Source organism: Scyliorhinus canicula, chromosome 12 (genome assembly GCF_902713615.1).
Source record: "Scyliorhinus canicula chromosome 12, sScyCan1.1, whole genome shotgun sequence".
NCBI classification, from domain to species: domain Eukaryota; kingdom Metazoa; phylum Chordata; class Chondrichthyes; order Carcharhiniformes; family Scyliorhinidae; genus Scyliorhinus; species Scyliorhinus canicula.
In genome coordinates, this window is record NC_052157.1 from 145925338 (window position 1) to 145946153 (window position 20816).

Here is a 20816-nt window from a genome sequence, read left to right on the forward strand (position 1 = left end):
TTCAGTAAAGTGAGAACCGAAATGATGGAGCGTGTTGGATGGACTGAAGGCTTTTACTCCTGCGGTTAACACATTCAACAACAACAGCCTCATATAACATCTTCAACGGGTGGCACGGTGGCAGTGGTTAGCACTGCTGCCTCACGGCGCTGAGGACCCAGGTTCGATCCCGGCCCCAGGTCACTGTCCGTGTGGAGTTTGCACATTCTCCCCGTGTCTGCGTGGGTCTCACCCCCATAACCCAAAAGGATGTGCAGGGTAGGTGGATTGGCCATGCTAAATTGCCCCTTAATTGGGAATACTCCAAATTTAAAAAAAATTTATGACATCTTTAACAGACTAAAGCATTCCGGAGGTGTTACCAATCAAAATCTGACATCGAGCAAGAGAAGTAGATAATAGGAAGGTGATGCAAAGTTTGTTAGGAACCTGGGGCGGTATTCTCCCCTACCCGGCGGGGCGGGGGGTCCCGGCGTAGCGGAGTGGCGCCAACCACTCTGGCGTAGGGCCTCCCCAAAGGTGCGGAATTCTTGGCACCTTTAAGGGCTAGGCCCGTGCCGGAGTGTCTCCCGCTCCGCCGACTGGTGCCAACGGCCTTTGGCTCCACGCCGGCTGGCGTTGGGGCTGGCTGAAAGGCCTTCGCCAGTCGGCGTGAGTCCGCGCATGCGCCGGAGCGTCAGCGGCCGCTGACATCACCACATGCGCGGTGGAGGGGGTCCCTTCCGCCTCCGCCATGGTGGAGGCCGTGGAAGAAAAAGAGTGCCCCCACGGCACAGGCCCTCCCACCCTCCCACGGGGTCCGATCGCCCCGCGCCTCCCCCAGGACCCTGGGGCCCGCTCGCGCCGCCTGCTCCCACCGGCACAGAGGTGGTTTAAACCACATCGGCGGCAGAGGCCTGACAGCGGCGGGACTTCGGCCCACTGCGGGCCGGAGAATCACCGCGGGGGGCCTGCCGACTGGTGCGGGGGGCCTGCCGACCGGCGGGGCGCGATTCCCACCCCGCCGATTCCCGGGTGGCAGAGAATTCCGGCCACGGTGAGGGCGGGATTTACGCCGGCCCTGGGCGATTCCCTGACTCTGCGGGGGATCGGAGAATTCCGCCCCTGATTTTAAGAAGAAGTTAGAGGCAGACAGATTCAAGGTTGGAATTTCAGAGTTTAGGGGCCCTGAAGGCAGAATCACCCAATGTTGGAGCAATTCAATTTGGGGATTCTCAGGGATCACAGCGGGCTGTGAGGCTCGAGGAGGTAACAGAATTAGGAAAGGGCAAGACCAGGGAGGGATTTGAAAACAAGGATGAGAATTTTAAAATCGAGGCAGTAGGAAAGGGTGTTGAGTCAATCAGTCTATTCAGGCCTTGCATTTTAAGGAATAAATTACATGCAAACATACATACGAATTAGGAGCAGGAGTAGGCCATTCGGCCCCTCGAACTTCACCATTCAATAAGATCACGGCTGGTCTGATTGTAACCTCAACCCACATTCCTGCTCACCCCCGATAATCTTTCACCCCCCTTATTAATCAAGAACCAATCTAGTTCTGCCTTAAAAATATTCAATATGCTTCCACTGCCTTTTTAAGAAGAGAGTTCACGACCCTTTGAGAGTAAAAATGACTCCTATCGCTGGCTTAAATGAGCGACCCTTTATTTTTAAACAGTGAACAGTTCTAGATTCTCCCTCAAGAGGAACCATACTCTCCACGTCCATCCTGTCAATACCCCTCAGGATCTTAAAAGTTTAGATCAAGTCGGCCCTTGATTCAAAACAGTTGTTCAGTATTAAGAAATAAATAGAACAGTTATATGCAACATTCAGACCCGGAACTTTGCCTCAATCGCAGCCTATGTTTACCCGCAACGCGTTAACATTCACCCGAGAACAGGGTTTCTAAAGGTCAAAGATTGACAGCCAATACTGTCACTTTCAGCAGCTACTGCCATTGCTTCACTCAAGTTACCTGCTTGCTCGAGGACATGCTCGCTAGTGCACTGATGCTGCCCGTGTCCGCGACGACCATGGCTGATGGGAAACGTGTGGTATGGGAATACTGGGGGGGATCTGGTTTGTGTGCGTACACTGGAAGGAAACCAAAACAAAACAGCAGTGTTAGACATGTGACACCTTCATCAACGCCGAATCCGCAAACTAACAAAGCTTTCATAATCTGTGCGTGTTCCATGGTGCAACAGAATAAAGACTAATTCGGATACCCTATCGCAATGAAAATTGGATACAATTCTTCCACATTAATACATGTTCAGTTGCCAAGCAGCAGAGGGGAGTCTGGACCACACCAATAGTAGGAGATGGGCTCATAGGAAATTGGTAGCCTGTTCCCGTCATTAACTTCAGTGAACAAGGAAGCCAAGCCCTCTATGAATGGTGCACTGATTTGTTACCAACCCATTTTACCCTACAAACATCAGACAAATCTTTCCTCCCCACTTCAATATTCTCCTCTCCCTCTGGTGCAACCAATATGTCAGACGTTCTGGATTGAAGTTTTTTAAGATTTGAAATCCACCCATCCCCACTCCACGAGTGGCCGCTTCTGCCCTTTAACTGCATTTTGTTTTAGGCAAAAGGAATTGGGGTAGGTTCCCCCAAAACGAGATAAACAATCCATTTTCCAAATGCTACAAGTGAAACATTTGGGGCTGATAATCTACTGGGGAGTGCCCGATGCAATGAAGGACATCAGCTGCCTGCTCAAAATGAAATGAAATGAAAATCGCTTCTTGTCTCGAGTAGGCTTCAAATGAAGTTACTGTGAAAAGCCCCTAGTCGCCACATTTTAGAACCTGTTTGGGGAGACTGGTACGGGAATTGAACCACGCTGCTGGCCTGCCTTGGTCTGCTTTCAAAGCCAGCGATTTAGCCCAGTGTGCTAAACCATCCCCTATTCCCCACAGCATGTTCCCCACAATATTGGATCTGGAGGTCTGAGGTTTAGAAATTTGAGCGCCCTCAATGTTGGCGCTTAACGCACAGGGGAATGGGAGGCTTTGCTGAAATGAACAAACTTAAGAAAGTATTGCCCAAGAAGGTGATCCTTACCCATAGGTTATCCATGCATAGCGTTTGTTACCCAAAACATATTGACCCGGATTTTGTGGTCAGGAGCAAAACAAGGGTGCCTGCCGGTGACCTTGAAGAAAGCTGTGCACAGAGGTCTGGTGATTACTGTGATGTGGTTTTCCTCTCTGTTTCAATTTGCCGCCGTGTTACATGGCATGCAGCAGCAAGAGTGTCAGCAAGTAGGACAAGTGACCTATCACATTGAAGTATTCACATGGCAAACTAGGAAACCATTTAATCCCTTCGCTTTTTATTTTAAATTTGGTGTACCCAATTATTATTTTTCCAATTAAGGGTCAATTTAGTGTGACCGATCCACCTAACCAGCACACCTTTGGGTTGTGGGGTTGAAACCCACGCAGTCACGGGGAGAATGTGCAAACTCCACACGGACGGTGACCCACTTGAATGTGCAAACTCCACACGGACAGTGACCCACTTAATCCCTTCACTTTTAATTTAAAACTTCAGAAAGTGAAATGAATTATTGTGGCCGGAACCTTCCAGTTCACGTTGTGTGGGGGGGGGGGGGATCTTCCAGTTCTGCCGATGGCTCACCCCCACAGCGGGTGCGTTCAACGGAAAACCCATTTACAATGGCGGGAGCAGAATAACCCGCCCCCAGCCAGTGGCAGGCTACCTCCGTCACTCTGAAACGCGCAATGCATTGCGTGGAAAATCACGCCCTATGATTAGATTAAGGTGCAAGCTACAATGAAGATAAACAAACTCTTAAAATAAATGCTAAAATTCTGTTTCTGATAACATGTGGAAATCTTCAACATTGTAGAGAAATATGGCAGATATAATAGCTTTTCAGGGCTAGTGAGGGTGTTCATAAGTAACAGTGAACTCAGCACCCTAATACAAGCTTTGTTACCCCTTATTCAACAAGGTGCAACTTTTCCCAGGATTTACTCAGTGAAACCGATTGCATTAGAATGGAAGTTCCCACCAATTCATGACTCAAACGGAGATTGCCGTCTACGGGAACTTCCAAATTACGCTATATGAAAGAGCATTGAATCACTAGATTTCTGTGTCATTCTGCACATGTCGGAATGCTGGAAATTGCTGCCAGTTTCAGCGGAGGTAGAGAGTTTCTCTGCCATTCTGGGTCATTAAGAGGACGGACTGTTCTCTGTCATCAGGCGATAGTGACTGACCGGTGATGTCTTCTGAACCAACAGGAACTGATTTTAACAAGTTGATGGCCTTCCTCTTTTGAAGAATTCCATCAGTTCCGTGTTGTGTGAAAGGAAGAGACTTCTTTTCAAAAAGCCTTGAACCACACCTCCAGTGGACCTCAAGCATTTATTAGGAGAGAAAAATACATTTTCTGCATAGAAGAAATAAAAAAGATTGATTTTAAGTTATGGGCCTAACACTAAGGTAAGCCTGTTTGCCTATTGAGAGTTACGTAGAAGTCGCTGCTTAAAATTGTGAGGTGCGTCTTATTATCATACATCTCGTTACAATGTCAGCCACATTAATTAAAGGGCCATGCGCACAGGCCTTCCTGTTCATGCACCTTCATTCATGAGGAAGTGCGTGACAAAGCTTTAGTTGTTCAGCAGAACATTATTTGCTTTAGAACACCATCACGATTTGTGTCATGACTCACGATGCGTAATGGCAAAGGAACAAAATAAGAATTTTCAAACACTTTGCGTGAAGGTGGTGCCTCACTTTTAACGTTGAAAGAACATTAAGAGAAACACAAGAGGTGCAAAGCCATTAGACCTTCCTCGCCATTTCATTCCAATCTCTCTAGCTGGCCCTGGTGTTTGGGAGGGGTGCCTGTCTGTCTCACTCCTGATGTGAATTATGCAGCTACATCTCCTCCTAGTCCACAACCATTTCCCAAGCAATAGACAGCTCCCACCTTGTCTCAAGGAAGCAGTATTGCCACTGCACATATTAAAGAAAAGTCTATTTTCAACAATAAATATTTTTTTAAACTTCAATAAAATCCGGAAGTAAATATGAGAGTTGATTTATTTCAGGTATCGCGGTTAATGTGAGGCACAATCTCATACACCGTAGCAATAAACAGTCAGCGCTGTGCTATCTGATTTCAATTGAGGGGAGATGGTGATGGGTCTATGCTATAAATTAATTCAGGGCGGAGGTGATAATAATCAGCCTCAGGTTTTTTTGCCTAGTCACATTGGAACACAGGGTGAGAATCCTGGGCTTGACTCTGATGCCACCTAAGATAGGAAAACCTACAACAGTCACTGTCTAGATTCCCAGTGGACACTTGGCTGAGTAAGCAGAGAGTCACTGATGTCCAGAGAGAGTCAGGAATTGGGAACATAATTTTTGTGTCAAATATTGGCAGGGTCATAGAATTTACAGTGCAGAAGGAGGCCATTCGGCCCATCGAGTCTGCACCGGCTCTTGGAAAGAGCACCCTACCCAAGGTCAACACCTCCCCCTATCCCAATAACCCAGTAACCCCACCCAACACTAAGGGCAATTTTGGACACTAAGGGCAATTTATCATGGCCAATGCACCCAACCTGCACATCTTTGGACTGCGGGAGGAAACCGGAGCACCCGGAGGAAACCCACGCACACACGGGGAGGATCGATTGTGTCACTGTGTTATTTGATGAATCAAGGTTTCTATTAACTGGAAAGCTGGCCACTAATGCTTGCCAGGCAAAGAAAATCCTTCTTAAAAACAAGTTTCCATTTTATATTAATAATTCTTCAGAATGTTGATGGCCGTAGTGAGGCCAGCATTTATTGCCCATGCCCAATTGTCCTTGAGAAGCTGGTGGTGAGTCACCTTCTTGAACCACTGCGAAGCATATGGTGAAGGTCCATCCACATAGCTCTTGGGAGTTCTCGGATTTTGACTCCACAACATTGAAGGAATAAGTCGGGGGGGAGAAGGACAAATCAGAGACATTTACATCACAGAAAGAGGCCATAGAAAGAGGAGGAAAGGGGTGTCAACCCAAACACAGGTCAGATGTTAAAATATTTATATCTTTGTATAATATTAATAAATTCCCTTGACATTATTTGCAGTTGGCTGGGGAATATTTTTTATTTACACAAGATGGAGGTGGGAGTCTGGATAGAGATTCCCTGCCCTCACTGCACAGATCCATCTAGTGGCAACCACATGAAGCGACAGCCCGACGGCCGACGCGACCTAATTGCAGGCGGAGGCGAAGTATTGGCACAGATACATTTCTGACTCAATTTTGATACGGTTCATATAACACAGAATGAAATTACGTATGAGCAGCTTTATTGTTATATTGGTTTCGGCCTCTAATCCTGCCGGAGTCTGAGGTTTACCTCATAAAGATTTCACCAAGGTCACAGTGTGAGTTGTATTTTCAAAATCAGCTCCAGCAAATCCTACCATGTAAAAAAAATATGCCACTTAACTCATATTTGGGAAACCAGGGGCCTGGGCCCTAGCCCTGCCATATGCTGGAGTTTGGCTTGTCGTAGTTTGCCTAATGTTGTGGCCGGATGGGGGGAGCTTAGCAACGTCGCAAATCTTATGTTTGGATGTGGCAAACCCCTCGACCCATTTGACTTCAACCTTCCAGAATACCAACCCTTCCCTTTCAGAAGAGCACTGGTCCAATTCCTCTTACAACAGGGTGGCCAGCTTCATACTTGATCTCAAATGCCCTCCTGGTGAGAGGGGTTATGGACCAGATGGGAGGGGTGGACCCATGGAGGTTTGTGAGGCCGAGGGCACGGGAGTACTCTTTCTTCTCCCACGTACATAGGGTTTATTCTCGGATAGACTTCTTCGTGGTGAGTAGGGGACTGATTCCGAGAGTGGAGGAGGCCGAGTATTCGGCCATTACAATCTCCGACCACGCTCCACATTGGATAGAGTTGGAGATGGGGGAGGTGCAGGACCAGCGCCCGTTGTGGCAGTTGGATGTGGGGTTGTTGGCGGAGGAGGAGGTGTGTAGGAGGGTCCGGGCAAGTATTGAGGGGTACCTCGAGGTGAATGATACGGGGGAGGTCCAGGTGGGGATGGTCTGGGAAGTCCTGAAGGCAGTGATTCGTTGGGAGCTGATATCCATCCGGGCACACAGGCAGAGGAGCGAGAGAAGTGAGAGGGATAGACTGGTGGGAAAGATGCTGGAGGTAGACAGGAGGTACGCAGAGGCACCAGAGGAGGGACTGTTGGGGGAGAGGCGCAGCCGACAGGCTAAGTTTGATTTGCTGACCACTAGAAAGGCGGAGGCACAGTGGAGGAAGGCACAAGGGACAGTGTACGAACATGGTGAAAAGGCGAGTAGGATGCTGGCTCATCAGCTCCGCAAGCGGGATGCGGCTAAGGAAATTGCTGGAGTGAGAGACAAGAGTGGGAATGTGGTGCGGAAGAGGGTAGAGGTGAATGAGGCCTTCAAGGACTTTTATGGGCAACTGTACCGGTCGGAGCCAACAGTGGAGAGGAAGGGAATGGAGAGGTTTCTCGATGGGCTTTCTTTCCCGAAGGTGCAGGAGGAGCAGGTGGAGGGGCTGGGGGCGCCGATTGAGCTGGAGGAGCTAGTTAAGGGGATTGGGCAGATGCAGTCAGGGAAGGCGCCTGGGCCGGATGGGTTCCCGGTGGAATTTTATAAAAAGTTTGTGGACCTAGTGGGCCCCTTGCTGGTGCGGACACTTAATGAAGCGTGGGAAGGGGGGACTTTGCCCCCGACGATGTCGCGGGTGCTGATTTTGTTAATCTTAAAGAGGGACAAGGACCCCCAGCAGTGTGGTTCATACAGGCCCATATCTCTCCTCAATGTGGATGCCAAGGTGCTGGCAAAAATCCTGGCCACCAGGATAGAGGACTGTGTGCCAGGGGTTGTGCACGAGGACCAGACAGGTTTTGTGAAGGGAAGGCAGCTGAACACGAATGTGCGGAGATTGTTGAATGTCATCATGGTGCCGGCGATTGAGGGGGAGTCTAAGATAGTGGTGGCGCTGGATGCGGAGAAGGCCTTCGATAGAGTGGAGTGGGGGTACTTATGGGAGGTGTTGGGGAGGTTTGGATTTGGTGAAGGGTTTATTAGATGGGTGAGGCTGCTATATGAGGCCCCGATGGTGTGTGTGGCCACGAATGGGAGAAGGTCGGAGTACTTCCGGCTTTACCGAGGGACCAGGCAGGGTTACCCCCTGTCCCCCTTGTTGTTTGCATTGGCAATCGAGCCGTTGGCAATGGCATTGAGGGATTCAGGGAGGTGGAGAGGTTTGGTGTGAGGTGGGGAGGAACATAGGGTGCCATTGTATGCCGATGACCTGTTACTGTATGTGGGTGGGAGGGATGCCGGGGGTGATGGAGCTGTTAGCTGAGTTTGGGACCTTTTCAGGCTATAAACTAAATTTAGGCAAGAGTGAGGTGTTTGTGGTGCACCCTGGAGACCAGGAGGAAGGAATTGGTAGGCTCCCACTTACGAGGGCAGGGGAGAGTTTTAGGTACCTGGGGGTGCAGGTGGCCAGGGACTGGGGGACTCTTCACAAGCATAATTTCACCAGACTTGTGGATCAGATGGAGGAGGAGTTCAAGAGGTGGGACATGCTGCCATTGTCGTTGGCGGGGAGGGTGTAGTCCGTCAAAATGACGGTGCTTCCGAGGTTCTTGTTCCTCTTTCAGTGCCTGCCCATCTTCATCCCCAGGGCCTTCTTTAGGAGGGTGACTAGCAGTATCTTGAGCTTTGTGTGGGCACATGGGACTCCGAGAGTGAAAAGGGTTTTCCTGGAGCGAGGGAGGGATAGAGGCGGGCTGGCGCTGCCCAACCTTTTGGGGTACTATTGGGCAGCCAATGTGTCAATGGTGCGTAAATGGGTGATGGGGGTGGGGGGCGACATGGAAAAGAATGGAGATGGCGTCATGTAGAGGTACGAGCCTGGGTGCCTTGGCAACGGCACCGTTGCCGCTCTCTCCTAAGAGGAATACCACGAGCCCGGTGGTGGCGGCGACCCTAAGAATCTGGGGACAGTGGAGACGGCATCGGGGGGAAACAGGGGGCTCGATGGAGGCTCCATTGGGTGGCAACCATCGGTTCATCCCGGGGAACACTGATGGGGGATATAGGGGGTGGCAAAGGGTGGGCATCAGTAAATTGAGGGACCTGTTTATTGGCGGGAGGTTTGCGGGCCTGGGGAAACTGGAAGATAAATTTGGCCTCCCCCAAGGGAACATGTTCAGATACTTGCAGGTAAAGGCGTTTGCTAGGCGACAGGTAGAGGAATTCCCTTTGCTGCTCTCGTGGGGGGGCGATGGACAGAGTGCTTTCGGGGGTGTGGGTAGGAGAGGGGAAGGTGTCTGACATTTATTAGGTAATGCAGGAGGTGGAGGAGTCGTCAGTGGAGGAGCTGAAGGCTAAATGGGAGGGGGCACTAGGGGAGCAGATAGAGGATGGGACGTGGGCGGATGCCTTGGAGAGAGTCAACTCTTCCTCTTCATGTGCGAGGCTTAGTCTCATCCAATTTAAGGTGCTGCACCGGGCCCATATGTCTGTGACTCGGATGAGTAGGTTCTTTGGGGGTGAGGACAGGTGCACTAGGTGTTTGGGGAGTCCAGCGAATCATGCCCATATGTTCTGGGCATGCCCGGCACTGGAAGAATTCTGGAAGGGGGTGGCGGGGACGGTGTCGAGGGTGGTTGGATCCAGGGTCAAACCAGGGTGGGGACTCGCGATTTTTGGAGTTGCGGTGGAGCCGGGAGTGCAGGAGGTGAAAGAGGCCGGTGTCCTGGCCTTTGCGTCCCTAGTAGCCCGGCGGAGGATTCTGCTACAGTGGAAGGATGCGAGGCCTCCAAGTGTGGAGACCTGGATCAGTGACATGGCGGGATTTATAAAATTGGAGAGGGTAGGGGATAGGTTTTGGCGGGAGCTGCCGGGGTCAGCAGAAGTCAGCTGACTCACGGAAGTACCATGGAGGGTGCGTCGCGGCTAGGAGGGGTCCTAGCCTGGGGGGGGGGGGGGGGATACCGGGTTGCTGCTGGAACGACTAGGAAGGAGCCGATGGGGGCCGGGGGGGAAGAGGAGAGGCGCTATCGCCATGGGGAACGGGCAGGGCCGGCTCAAGGTACCGGCAACTCGGGCAGTCGCCCGGGGCGCCATGTGCTGGGGGCGCCATGAAGGAGTGCGTGACCGGCGTCAGAGACCCGGCGCCGCGTAAAAGACTCGGGTCCCGCGCATGCGCAGTTGGGCCGGTGCCAACCAGCGCATGCGCGGTGGCCGCCCTCCCTCAGGCCGCCCCGCACAAACATGGCGGATGGATCCAGGCTCGCCGGTGGTCACTCCGCCCCCCCCCCCCTCGGGCCCCCTCCGCCCCCCCCCCCCCCCCCCCAGCCCGCCCCCCCCCCCCCCCCCCCGGCCCCGCCCCCCCCCCCCCCCCCCCCCGGGCCCCCCCCCCCCCCCCCGAAGGGCGCCGAAGTTCAGCTTGCCCGGGGCGCCAGCAACCCTAGGGCCGGCGCTGGGAACGGGTCGAGCGGGGTGTGCTGGCCTGGGGCGAACATCTACCAAGCTATGGCTAGTCGGTGGGGGAGGGGGGCGGGTTGCCCTCTGATCCGGCTGATTACCTGGAACGTGAGGGGTCTGAACGGGCCGGTTAAGAGAACCAGGGTGTTCTCCCATCTAAGGGGGTTGAAGGCGGACGTGGCTATGCTCCAGGAGACCCACCTGAAGGTGGCGGACCAGGTCCGTCTGAGGAAGGGGTGGGTGGGGCAGGTTTATCATTCAGGATTGGACGCGAAGAACCGGGGGATGGCAATTCTAGTGGGGAAGAGGGTGGCGTTTGAGGCGGCTGAGGTGGTGTCGGACAAGGAGGGCAGATATATCATGGTGAGGGGTAGGCTGCAGGGAGAGAAGGTGGTGCTGGTGAACGTATATGCCCCGAATTGGGATGATGCTGGCTTCATGAGGCGATTGTTGGGCCGCATCCCGGACCTGGAGGCAGGGGGCCTGATCATGGGGGGAGATTTTAACACAGTGCTGGATCCCACATTGGACCAGTCCAGTTCAAGGACGGGTAGGAGACCGGCGGCGGCCAAAGTGCTGAGGGGATACATGGACCAGATGGGAGGGGTGGATCCCTGGAGGTTTGGGAGACCGAGAGCGCGGGAGTATTCCTTTTTCTCTCACGTCCATAGGGTTTATTCCTGGATAGACTTTTTTGTCCTGAGCAGGGGATTGATCCCGAGGGTGCAGGATGCCGAGTATTCGGCCATAGCGATTTCGGACCAGGAGACGGCATCGGGGGGAAACAGGGGGCTCGATGGAGGCTCCATTGGGTGGCAACCATTGGTTCATCCCGGGGAACATGGATGGGGGATTTCGGGGATGGTATAGAGCGGGCATTAGACAGCTGAGGGTCCTGTTTATCGACGGAAGGTTTGCGAGCCTGGGGGAGTTGGAGGAGAAATTTGGGCTCCCGCCGGGAAACATGTTTAGATATCTGCAGGTAAAGGCGTTTGCTAGACGGCAGGTGGAGGGATTCCCTGCGCTCCCCGCGAGGGGGGTGAGTGACAGGGTGGTCTCGGGGGTCTGGGTCGGCGAGGGGAAGATATCCGATATCTACAAGCTTATGCAGGAGGTGGAAGAGGCGTCAGTAGAGGAGCTGAAAACGAAGTGGGAGGGGGAACTGGGGGAACAGATCGAAGACGGGACATGGGCTGATGCCCTGGAGAGGGTAAATTCTTCCTCCTCGTGTGCGCGGCTTAGCCTCATCCAATTCAAGGTGCTGCATAGGGCCCACATGACTGGGACGAGGATGAGTAGGTTCTTTGGGGGTGAAGATAGGTGTGTCAGGTTCTCGGGGAGTCCAGCGAACCATGCCCATATGTTCTGGGCATGCCCGGCATTGGAGGAGTTCTGGAAGGGGGTGGGGAGGACGCTGTCGAGGGTGGTGGGATCCAGGGTCAAGCCAGGATGGGGACTCGCGATCTTTGGGGTTGGGGTAGAGCCGGGAGTGCAGGAGGCGAAAGAGGCCGGTGTGCTGGCCTTTGCGTCCCTAGTAGCCCGGCGAAGGATTTTGCTACAGTGGAAGGACGCGAGGCCCCCAAGCGTGGAGACCTGGAACAATGACATGGCGGGCTTCATTAAGCTAGAGAAGGTTAAATTCGCCCTGAGAGGATCGGTGCAAGGGTTCTTTAGGCGGTGGCAACCTTTCCTCGACTTTCTGGCTCAACGATAGGGTACGGGGACAGCAGCAGCAGCAACCCGGGGGGGGTGGGACGTTGATTATGTTTGCTTATTTTATTTAAATTTGATTTATTTAATTTAAATTTATGGTTAAGTTCTCTTGTTGGGGGGGGGTGGGGGGAGTGTGATACATGTGATGTTACGGTATGGGGGGAATTGTGGGTGTTATGGGGCTGTTAGTTGCATATTACTGCTTGTTGCTATACTTGTTGTTATATTTTATATTTTCTGTAAAAAATTCCAATAAAAAGTATTTAAAAAAAAAAAAAATTGGAGAGGGTCAAATTTGCCCTGAGAGGATCAATACGAGGGTTCTATAAACGATGGCAGCCTTTTCTGGACTTCCTGGCTCAAAGATAGGTATCTTGGTCAATAGCAGTAGCAACCGGGGGGTGGGGTGGCGGGGGGGGAGGGTTCCTTATTATAGGTTATATTTTTTTTCCCTCTACGGTTATGTAACTTAACAATGTGTTAATTTAAGTTGTTGTTAATATGTTGTGTTGTTCATTGAGGAGGGGCGAATGTTTATGATTGCTATCATTATTGTTATTGTTGGTATTTTATTATGGTTCGATGTTGTTGTATAAATTCAAAATTTTTCAATAAAAATTATTTTAAAAAAATAAATGCCCTCCTTGTCATACAACCCCCCTCCCCCCCCCCCCCACCACCCCCCCCCCCCCCCACCCCCAGCCCCCAGCACCAAGGATACAGCCAGGACGTTCTGGGAGTGACTTCGACCGGGACCTTGAGGAAATCCATTTTACAGTAGTGATGGGGGAGACTCCACGGGGAGGACAAAATCCCAATTTCGCTTTTCAGAATAGAAAATAAAGCATTCCAGCCAGCGACAGGAATGTGAAACCGAGCCCAAACTATGCATTTTATCCAAAGTGAAGGCGATTTTTAAAAATCGCCGCAGCTCCCTCCATTTGTGTGTGACTTTGGTCGGTAGCTAGGCAGAAGAGGTTGCACGCTGGCACGGATTTAAAACAATTAATCATCCGTCTTTCATTACACTGTTAGGCCCATTTTCTTTTATATTGAACACCCAGCCTCCCACACTGAGCCATGACGACGTCTTACTGTGAGAGTTCTGCAGTTGGGTCACCGTGGCCATAAAGGGTTGCTGTGACATGTGACTCTGGGACTGCTGCATGATTGGCTGCTGATGTGGACTGTGGAGTTGCTGTGAAAACTGCACAGGTTGTAAAGCTGCCAGGCTGCCTGCTGTGACGCTGTTTATAACAGGGACACTCTGCCCCTGGGATGTGCTTATACCTGCAGAGGGAAAAAAAGAAAACAGAGAATAACATCAATATCCTCAGCAGAAGCTTTTAATAAAGAACTCATCCAAGTTGAATGTGCACAGTTATCAGACATAGAACATGCAGTGCAGAAGGAGGCCATTCAGCCCATCACTTCCACCCTATCCCTGTAACCCAATAACCCCTCCTAATCTTTTTGGTCACTAAGGGCAATTTATCATGGCCAATCCACCTAACCTGCACGTCTATGGACTGTGGGAGGAAAGCGGAGCGCCCGGAGGAAACCCACGCACACACGGGGAGGATGTGCAGACTCCGCACAGACAGTGACCCAGCCGGGAATCGAACCTGGGACCCTGGCGCTGTGAAGTGCTATCCAATTGTGCTGCCGTGCTGCCACTTGAAGGGAATGTCTAAGGCCATCCTCCATTGCCCATCTGTTCAAAGGAAACGGGAAAAAGCTGTTAGAAAGTGTCGCGCAGGGGCACGGGACATGATAGCGTAGCGGTAATGCTGTCGGAGACACAATGCAGAGACCTAGACAATGGGAAATGAATTCAAATCCCACAATTGGTGTTAGTGGTTTAATATCAACTAACACCTGAATGAAGCAAGTGACGTTGGGGGGAGGGTCACCTAGCGGTAATATTAATGGTCCAGCAATCCCAAAGCCTGGATAAGAACTTAAATTCATAATCCCACCGTGGCGGGTTGGGCAATTTAAGCAGAAAACACTCTCACAAGCCTTCACCGACCTTTAAGCTATAACATAATGATTGAGGATCTGAGTGAGGTGCCTCAGGGTTTGGTGCTGAAATGGATGCTGTTTCTAATTTTCATTCGGTATCTTGATTCAGATACTCAACGCAGTCATCAGATTGACAACTGGCACAGAACTAGAAGAGGTTGTGGACTTCAAGTGCCAACTGAGGAATGGCAGAATTCTCAGCGCCGTAGGCAGCAATGCTAACCACTGATGGCTAACCACTGTGCCACCGTGCTGCCCTAGCTCCTCTTTCTTGACTGAGCATTGACTTCCCTCCAGTTCAAAAACTTCAGCTAGAGTAAATCTGGGAATCATCTGGTTGACGATGGATCATGTCGCGTGGATTTCACTGGGTGGATGGATTGTGAAAGGCTGAACGGGGCGGCACGGTGGCACAGTAGTTCGCACTGCTGCCTCACAGCCCCAGGGTCCCGGGTTAAATTCCAGCTTTTTCTCCATGTGTCTGCGTGGGTTTCCTCCAGGTGCTCTGGTTTCCTCTCACAGTCCAAAGATGTGCAGGTTAGGTGGGGTTATGGGGGTGGGGGGAGGGAGTGGGCCTAGCAAGGGTGCTCTTTCAGAGGGTCAGTGCAGACCCAATGGGCTGAATGGCCTCCTGCACTTTAGGGATTCTTTGATACTCTGAATGGTCTCTGTGATATTCACATCATGTTCTTGGGGTGTTAATAATGCTGACAAGACAACACTGACTGTTACTCCTACGTGCTGTGTGAGTAGCTTACTGGGTCACCTCAAAGGCCACTATGAGTCAACTATGAAGTGCACACTATGGTGTACAGCAGGTCAGACCAGGTAGAGATGGCAGATTCTCTTTCCTGAAGGGCAATGAGTGAACCTGTTGGGTTTTGAATGAGAATCCATCGCCTCATATGATTTTCTCTGAGGAGAGAGCTCTGGGCAGAATTTACCGGCTGTTCCCACTGGCGGAATATTTTGGTCCCATTTTATTCACCACGGGTTTCCCGGCAACAAGGAATGCAAACAACAGGAAATGCCGTTGACAACGGGAAAATCCCGCTGGCAGCGGATTGGTCGGTAAATCCCGCCCACTGTTTTGCTTGGGAGTCAGATCGAGACTTGAGTCCTCATTAATGCTACAACTTCCTGGTGCAAAGAAAGGCCTTCATGCAGATCTTCTGGAGGGTTTTGTATAGCATTGGTCTCGTTATTTAAGGAAAGATGTAAACGCATTAGAATCAGTTCGAAGAAGGTTTATTACACTAATACCAAGAATGGGTGGGTTGATTTTTTTCCCTCTCTGCTGAAGCCAAGAGTTGATGGTAGACAAGGGTCCTGGTTCAGAGTCTTGCTCGACAGGCTGTAGTACAGTTCAGGGAGACAGGTGTCAACCTCCATACTCAGGCCAAGCAAATCCCCGACTGGGATTGCAAATAATTTCTTGGGTGCTGAGAGTTCTCAGAATACCTCTGCTCTTGTGTGAGCCTGGGGAGTGAGCCCTGGTAGTCTACTCAAAAGTACCACAGCCAACCCTGATCCCATTCTCAGCTGATGTCCGCCCGTGTGCACCTCCCAGCAGTAGCCACTGAAGAATGATCCAGTGGCTGACTGATCAGATTGCTCTGCTGTTTTGTGCAGAGATTCTGATGCCAATTATCAGGGTAAATTCAGTCGGGTGGAGTTAGGGCTACTAATACTGTATTCAATGCTGTTTCCAGGCTTCAAAGCACTTGTACCTGAAGCACAAGCATCCCAAACATTTGAGCACAGGTTTATAAGAGGCAAATCGTGTTTGGCTAATCTGATTGAATAGCTGAATACTGTGCTGCCTGCCAGCAGACTCAATACCTCCTGTCTCCACCACTGGTGCATTTGAAACTATGTTAACAGTACAAAGCAGCAATCAATCATGGTTACTGTGCCTCCTAGTTCCTTGTCCTGTGCTGCTGAGGAGGGAAACAAAATAATGGAAACACTCTCATCTCCATATTCCCCTCCAAGTGACAAACCTTCACGGCTTGGTCACATATCTTGTCGGTCCTTTATTGCTTGTCCCTTAGCACCGTGGTGAGAGCGAGGACCACAGTTGAAGGTGAAGACCCCCACCGTTAGCTTCTCAGGGTTGCTGAGGATATACAACAACTACAGCCTGTTCGGTGTCACCCATACCCAGCAAACAAATGACAGCAAAAAAAACCCAGGCAGCATGGTGGCGCAGTAGTTAGCACTGCTGCTTCACGGCGCCGAGGGCCCGGGTTCGATCCCGGTCCCGGGTCACTGACCGTGTAGAGTTTGCACATTCTCCCTGTGTTTGTGTAGGTCTCACCCCCCACAACCCAAAGATGTGCAGGGTAGGTGGATTGGCCACGCTAAATTGCCCCTTCATTGGGAAAAAAAGAATTGGGTACACTAACAAAAATTTTTAAACAGAAGAGACACATACTCCCCCTGAGCATGACTCCTCTCTGATCTATAGTCCAGTGAACCAAGTCGAGATAGAGGGTCGACCGTTGTAACCTTACTCGTCTGTATGGGCTCAATGCCACACAACATGGTGTATCCATTTTGCCAGCAAGGCCAACAGCCCCGTAGCAAATCCCTCATCAATAAACATAAGCACCTGCTAACCCAGGTTCCCAGAACATTGTGCACCTCTCACTGCAAAGCAAAAAAAAAAAAGCAGCTGACAAAATGTCACCCTCCATTATAGCAGGTTGATCAGGTTGGTTGGAAAGAGGCCATACTTTGTGCTATCGCCATGACTCCAGAGAGGGGGTTGATGATGAGGTTCTGCGTTTGCTGATGATTGTGATGGGGCGGCTGTGACAAGCTGTGGATATTGGTCAGCGTGCTGACTGGGGGCAGAGGTCCACCTGTGGCAGTGATCTAAACAAGGAGAAAAGAGAAAATGCAGTTCAGGTACAGTTTGATCACACCTGCCTGTCCCAAATGTCACAAATATCGCGGCATGCTTTCAGCCAGTGGATGTGAGTACATCACTAAGCAGGCTATCACATGGAAACATTTGAAACATTACAAACTAGTTGCATTATACAACATTTTTTTATTACAGAGGCAGGCAAATATTTGGATTTTGTCCCTCGCCACAATAATGATTTTCTTTTCGAAGTGTACAAACTCAATGGGCGCAATCGAATGGCAGCACCGCTCCCGAAAAGCAGCGCGGCACAACGTAGCCGATAGAAGCCGGGAGACCTCGCTCCCAGGATCTATCTTGCAGCGCCTCACAAGATCTAATGCAATCCCGTGAAACGTTGCAATGCAAATCCCACCAATTGTGGGTGGGATCCCTTTTAGGCAAATCTGCATACTAGAGTGTGACAGCTAATTGCAATGCAATGTGCAGATTCCCGAGGCACCAATGGTGTTTTAATCTATCCCCTTCACCGCAGAGACCTTGAGCGAGCACCAACTGGTCCCATGGACTGTTTCCAGCGACACACACCGAGACAGATATCAACTGCTGCTGGAAGGTCATCAACTCGGTGAAAGACGCTCTTTGGTCTGCCCGAAACTTGCTGATCTTCCAGTGCAAAGAATTGCCCTCGACTGAGTGTTGCAGACTGGCACATTCCAAGGTTCAGGACTACGTGCTGAGGGACGCACTCAAGCTTGGGGCAGCTGCCGCCAGGGCGCAATGGGGAAAGACCACTGTGTAAGGTCTGACCAGCAAATGTACACCGAGGGGTGGGTAACAGTGTAAAACCCCTCGGTCCGGGTCTTCAATACCACAATGTATAAAAGAAACATGACAATGTAAATGTTTACGAAAGAATTGTAATGTAAACAGGGATATGTGTGTAATGTCATCCCAATTGAATGGAAGAAAGACAAGTGAATGTGTAACTTTGATGGAAATGTACAGTCAAGACAATTTGAAATGTTCTGTAATGTTTATTAGAGATTTTATGAATAAAGTATATTTTTTGAACAAAAAACTGGTCTCCACAAATAGGGACCAGACGGAATGATACTCATGGGGGTCTCCCAGGGGATAGCAGGCCCGCAGGTGCATGGCCTTCGGACAGCATGGTACCCTGGCACTGCTGGTGCCACCTGGGCACTCTGGCACTGCCAACCTGGCACCCTGCCAGTGCCACCTGGGCGCCAGCTTGGGACTCTCGGTCAATGGTCTTTTCCAGGGTTCCTCAATTCTTACCCTCCAAACAGGGGACCCCCAGGTTTTAGAGAACTTGCACAAGCAGCTCCAAGCATTGAAGCAGGGGATTTGGAAAAGGCAAATGATGTTAGCCGAATCTAATTGAATTTTCTGATGAAGATGAGCAGATGGAGGGCAGGCAGCGGGGGGTTGTCTGTATGGGTTTGAAGAAAGAATTTGACAAAGTACCACACAAAGGGCTGGTTAACAAAATCGAGACTCATTGGATAGAAGGGCCAATGTCACCTTGCACCAAAAAATTGGCTTAAGGCCAAAAATCAGTGAGTTGTGGTACTTGATTCTTTGTCGGGAGAATGAACTCCAAGGGCCGCTGATAGGATCATTGCTTTTTGAGTCACATGTCAGAATATAGAATAAAATTTCAAAATCTGCTGATGATAGATAGCAAACTGGAGGGAGGGAAAGTAGTGAGGATGTTCCCCCCCCCCCCCCCCACCCCTCCGCAAACAGGTCTCCAAATCTCTCCAAACCTTTCCCCTCCCTTGACCTAAACTTTGCCAGAAACCACTGGCAGAAAAAGATGGTTGTTGCAGATGGGGGGGGGGGGGGGGGGGGGGGGGGGGGGGAAGACCTGGAAACCGGGCGTAAATTACTGCCTGAACTGCTTCCAGATTCTCAGGGTGGACACCGCCAGTGGATTCAGGGAAAACTTACCAGAGAGAAAGGCAACGACACGGTCACTATTGCACCAAGGCGAGAAACCATGCAGGAGATCGCATCCATTTGTCGTATGGGACTAAGATTGCTGAACCACAACAATATCTTCTGAATATTGGCTGCCCACTAGTAAATTGGGTAGAGCCAAGCCCCCTGATTGTCTATCTCTTTGGAGCAAAGCCCCGCAGATCCTTGGAGTCTTACCCGCCCAAATAAAGGAGGATATTAATTTGTTGATTGTAACAAAACAGGACTTGGGGAGAAAGTGCAATGCTAGCACTTAGGCAGGTAATTTAATTTTCACATTTAAGAGTGAGATGTGTCGATATGAACCACACTCTGTTGGGTTTTGTCTTCCTTGAGAATCAAGGAGATAGGGGCCTGTGTGGGAGTAGAGGGCAATGAGAGGAATAAGGAATCATTAAACATATCCAGAATTACAGGTACCAACTGCACCACAAATGCCTTATAACTGGGGAAGCCATCTGGGTCAGGGGCATTACCCGTCTACATCAACCCAATGCATTTTATAATTTCCTCTGGGCTCAACGGTGATTCAAACTCCTCACTTCTCTCCCCCCCCCCCCTAGCTGCGATGGATAAGCTGTCCAAAACATTAGTCATGACCGATCCCTCAGCTGGAGGCTCTGATCTATAGAAATGAAAATGAAATGAAATGAAAATTGCTTATTGTCACGATTAGGCTTCAATGAAGTTACTGTGAAAAGCCCCTAGTCACCACATTCCGGCGCCTGTCCGGGGAGGCTGGTATGGGAAGGCTGGTAGAGACCCTGATAGAACGATTCAAAAGCCGCATTAACCTGAGGAGGGGCAGTAACCAGGCTGCTGCTTGGGTTGCGTACCTGTACGCTCGCCCGGGAAGCTGCCTATCACTTCAGCTGATTGGCCTTCTTCCCATATTCATTAAAAAACTGGGTTATGGGCCTAGGTAGGGTGTTCTTTCAGAGGGACAGTGCAGACTCGATGGGCCGAATGGACTCCTTCTGCACTGTAGGGATCCTCGCTGTCATCACCATGTGTGCTTTACAGGAGATAACCTCCCTCCTTCAGGACCTCCTTGAGGGCTTCCTACAGCCTGGTAGATGAGATTGACTCACGTTTATTAAATTTTATATTGTTCCCGATGGCTATCGGCATGCGTTCACAAAATTTCTTGTTGGCCAAAAATGTTGTGTCCAATCTCCATGGTGGATGCTGGGAGGGATCTGACTCTCATGCCAGATTAACAAAGTGCGAGGCATGGTCTGAAATCACTGAATAACCAGCCACCACCACAGAAGGGAGGAGAGGCCTATCCGCCACAAAGTAAATCAATCCGCGAGTATATCTATGACCCCCTCCCCCCACCCCACCCATCTGCTCCATGAAAAACAACAAAGCTCTGGCCGCCCCTGATGGAGTCAGAGCTTTGGGCTGGACGAACGACTTGTCCGATCCACCTCTTCCGCGACCTCGTCAGGACCCTGACCCCCCACGTGAGCCTCTTCCAAAACACCATATCGGAATTTATACTCTTCAGGTGAGCAAAGACTGTCAACCTTTGCACTGGACCATTCACCCCCTGACATTCCAGGTGACCAAATGAATTTGGGTCTCCCACCCCCTCTCAGTCTGAAGTCAGCCGTTTCCACCAAGCGAGATTACCCACAAAATACATAAAA

The 20816-nt window shown here is 50.7% G+C and overlaps 1 protein-coding gene across 1 annotated transcript in view; it reads right to left on the reverse strand.

Moving 5' to 3' along the window:
• Positions 1 to 20816, reverse strand: part of hnf1ba (HNF1 homeobox Ba) — a 120947-nt gene that overhangs the window by 22555 nt on the left and 77576 nt on the right. The window contains 3 exon segments of the mRNA XM_038813106.1: positions 1964 to 2082; positions 13353 to 13547; positions 17021 to 17162. Coding sequence (XP_038669034.1) covers positions 1964 to 2082; positions 13353 to 13547; positions 17021 to 17162 — 456 coding nt within the window.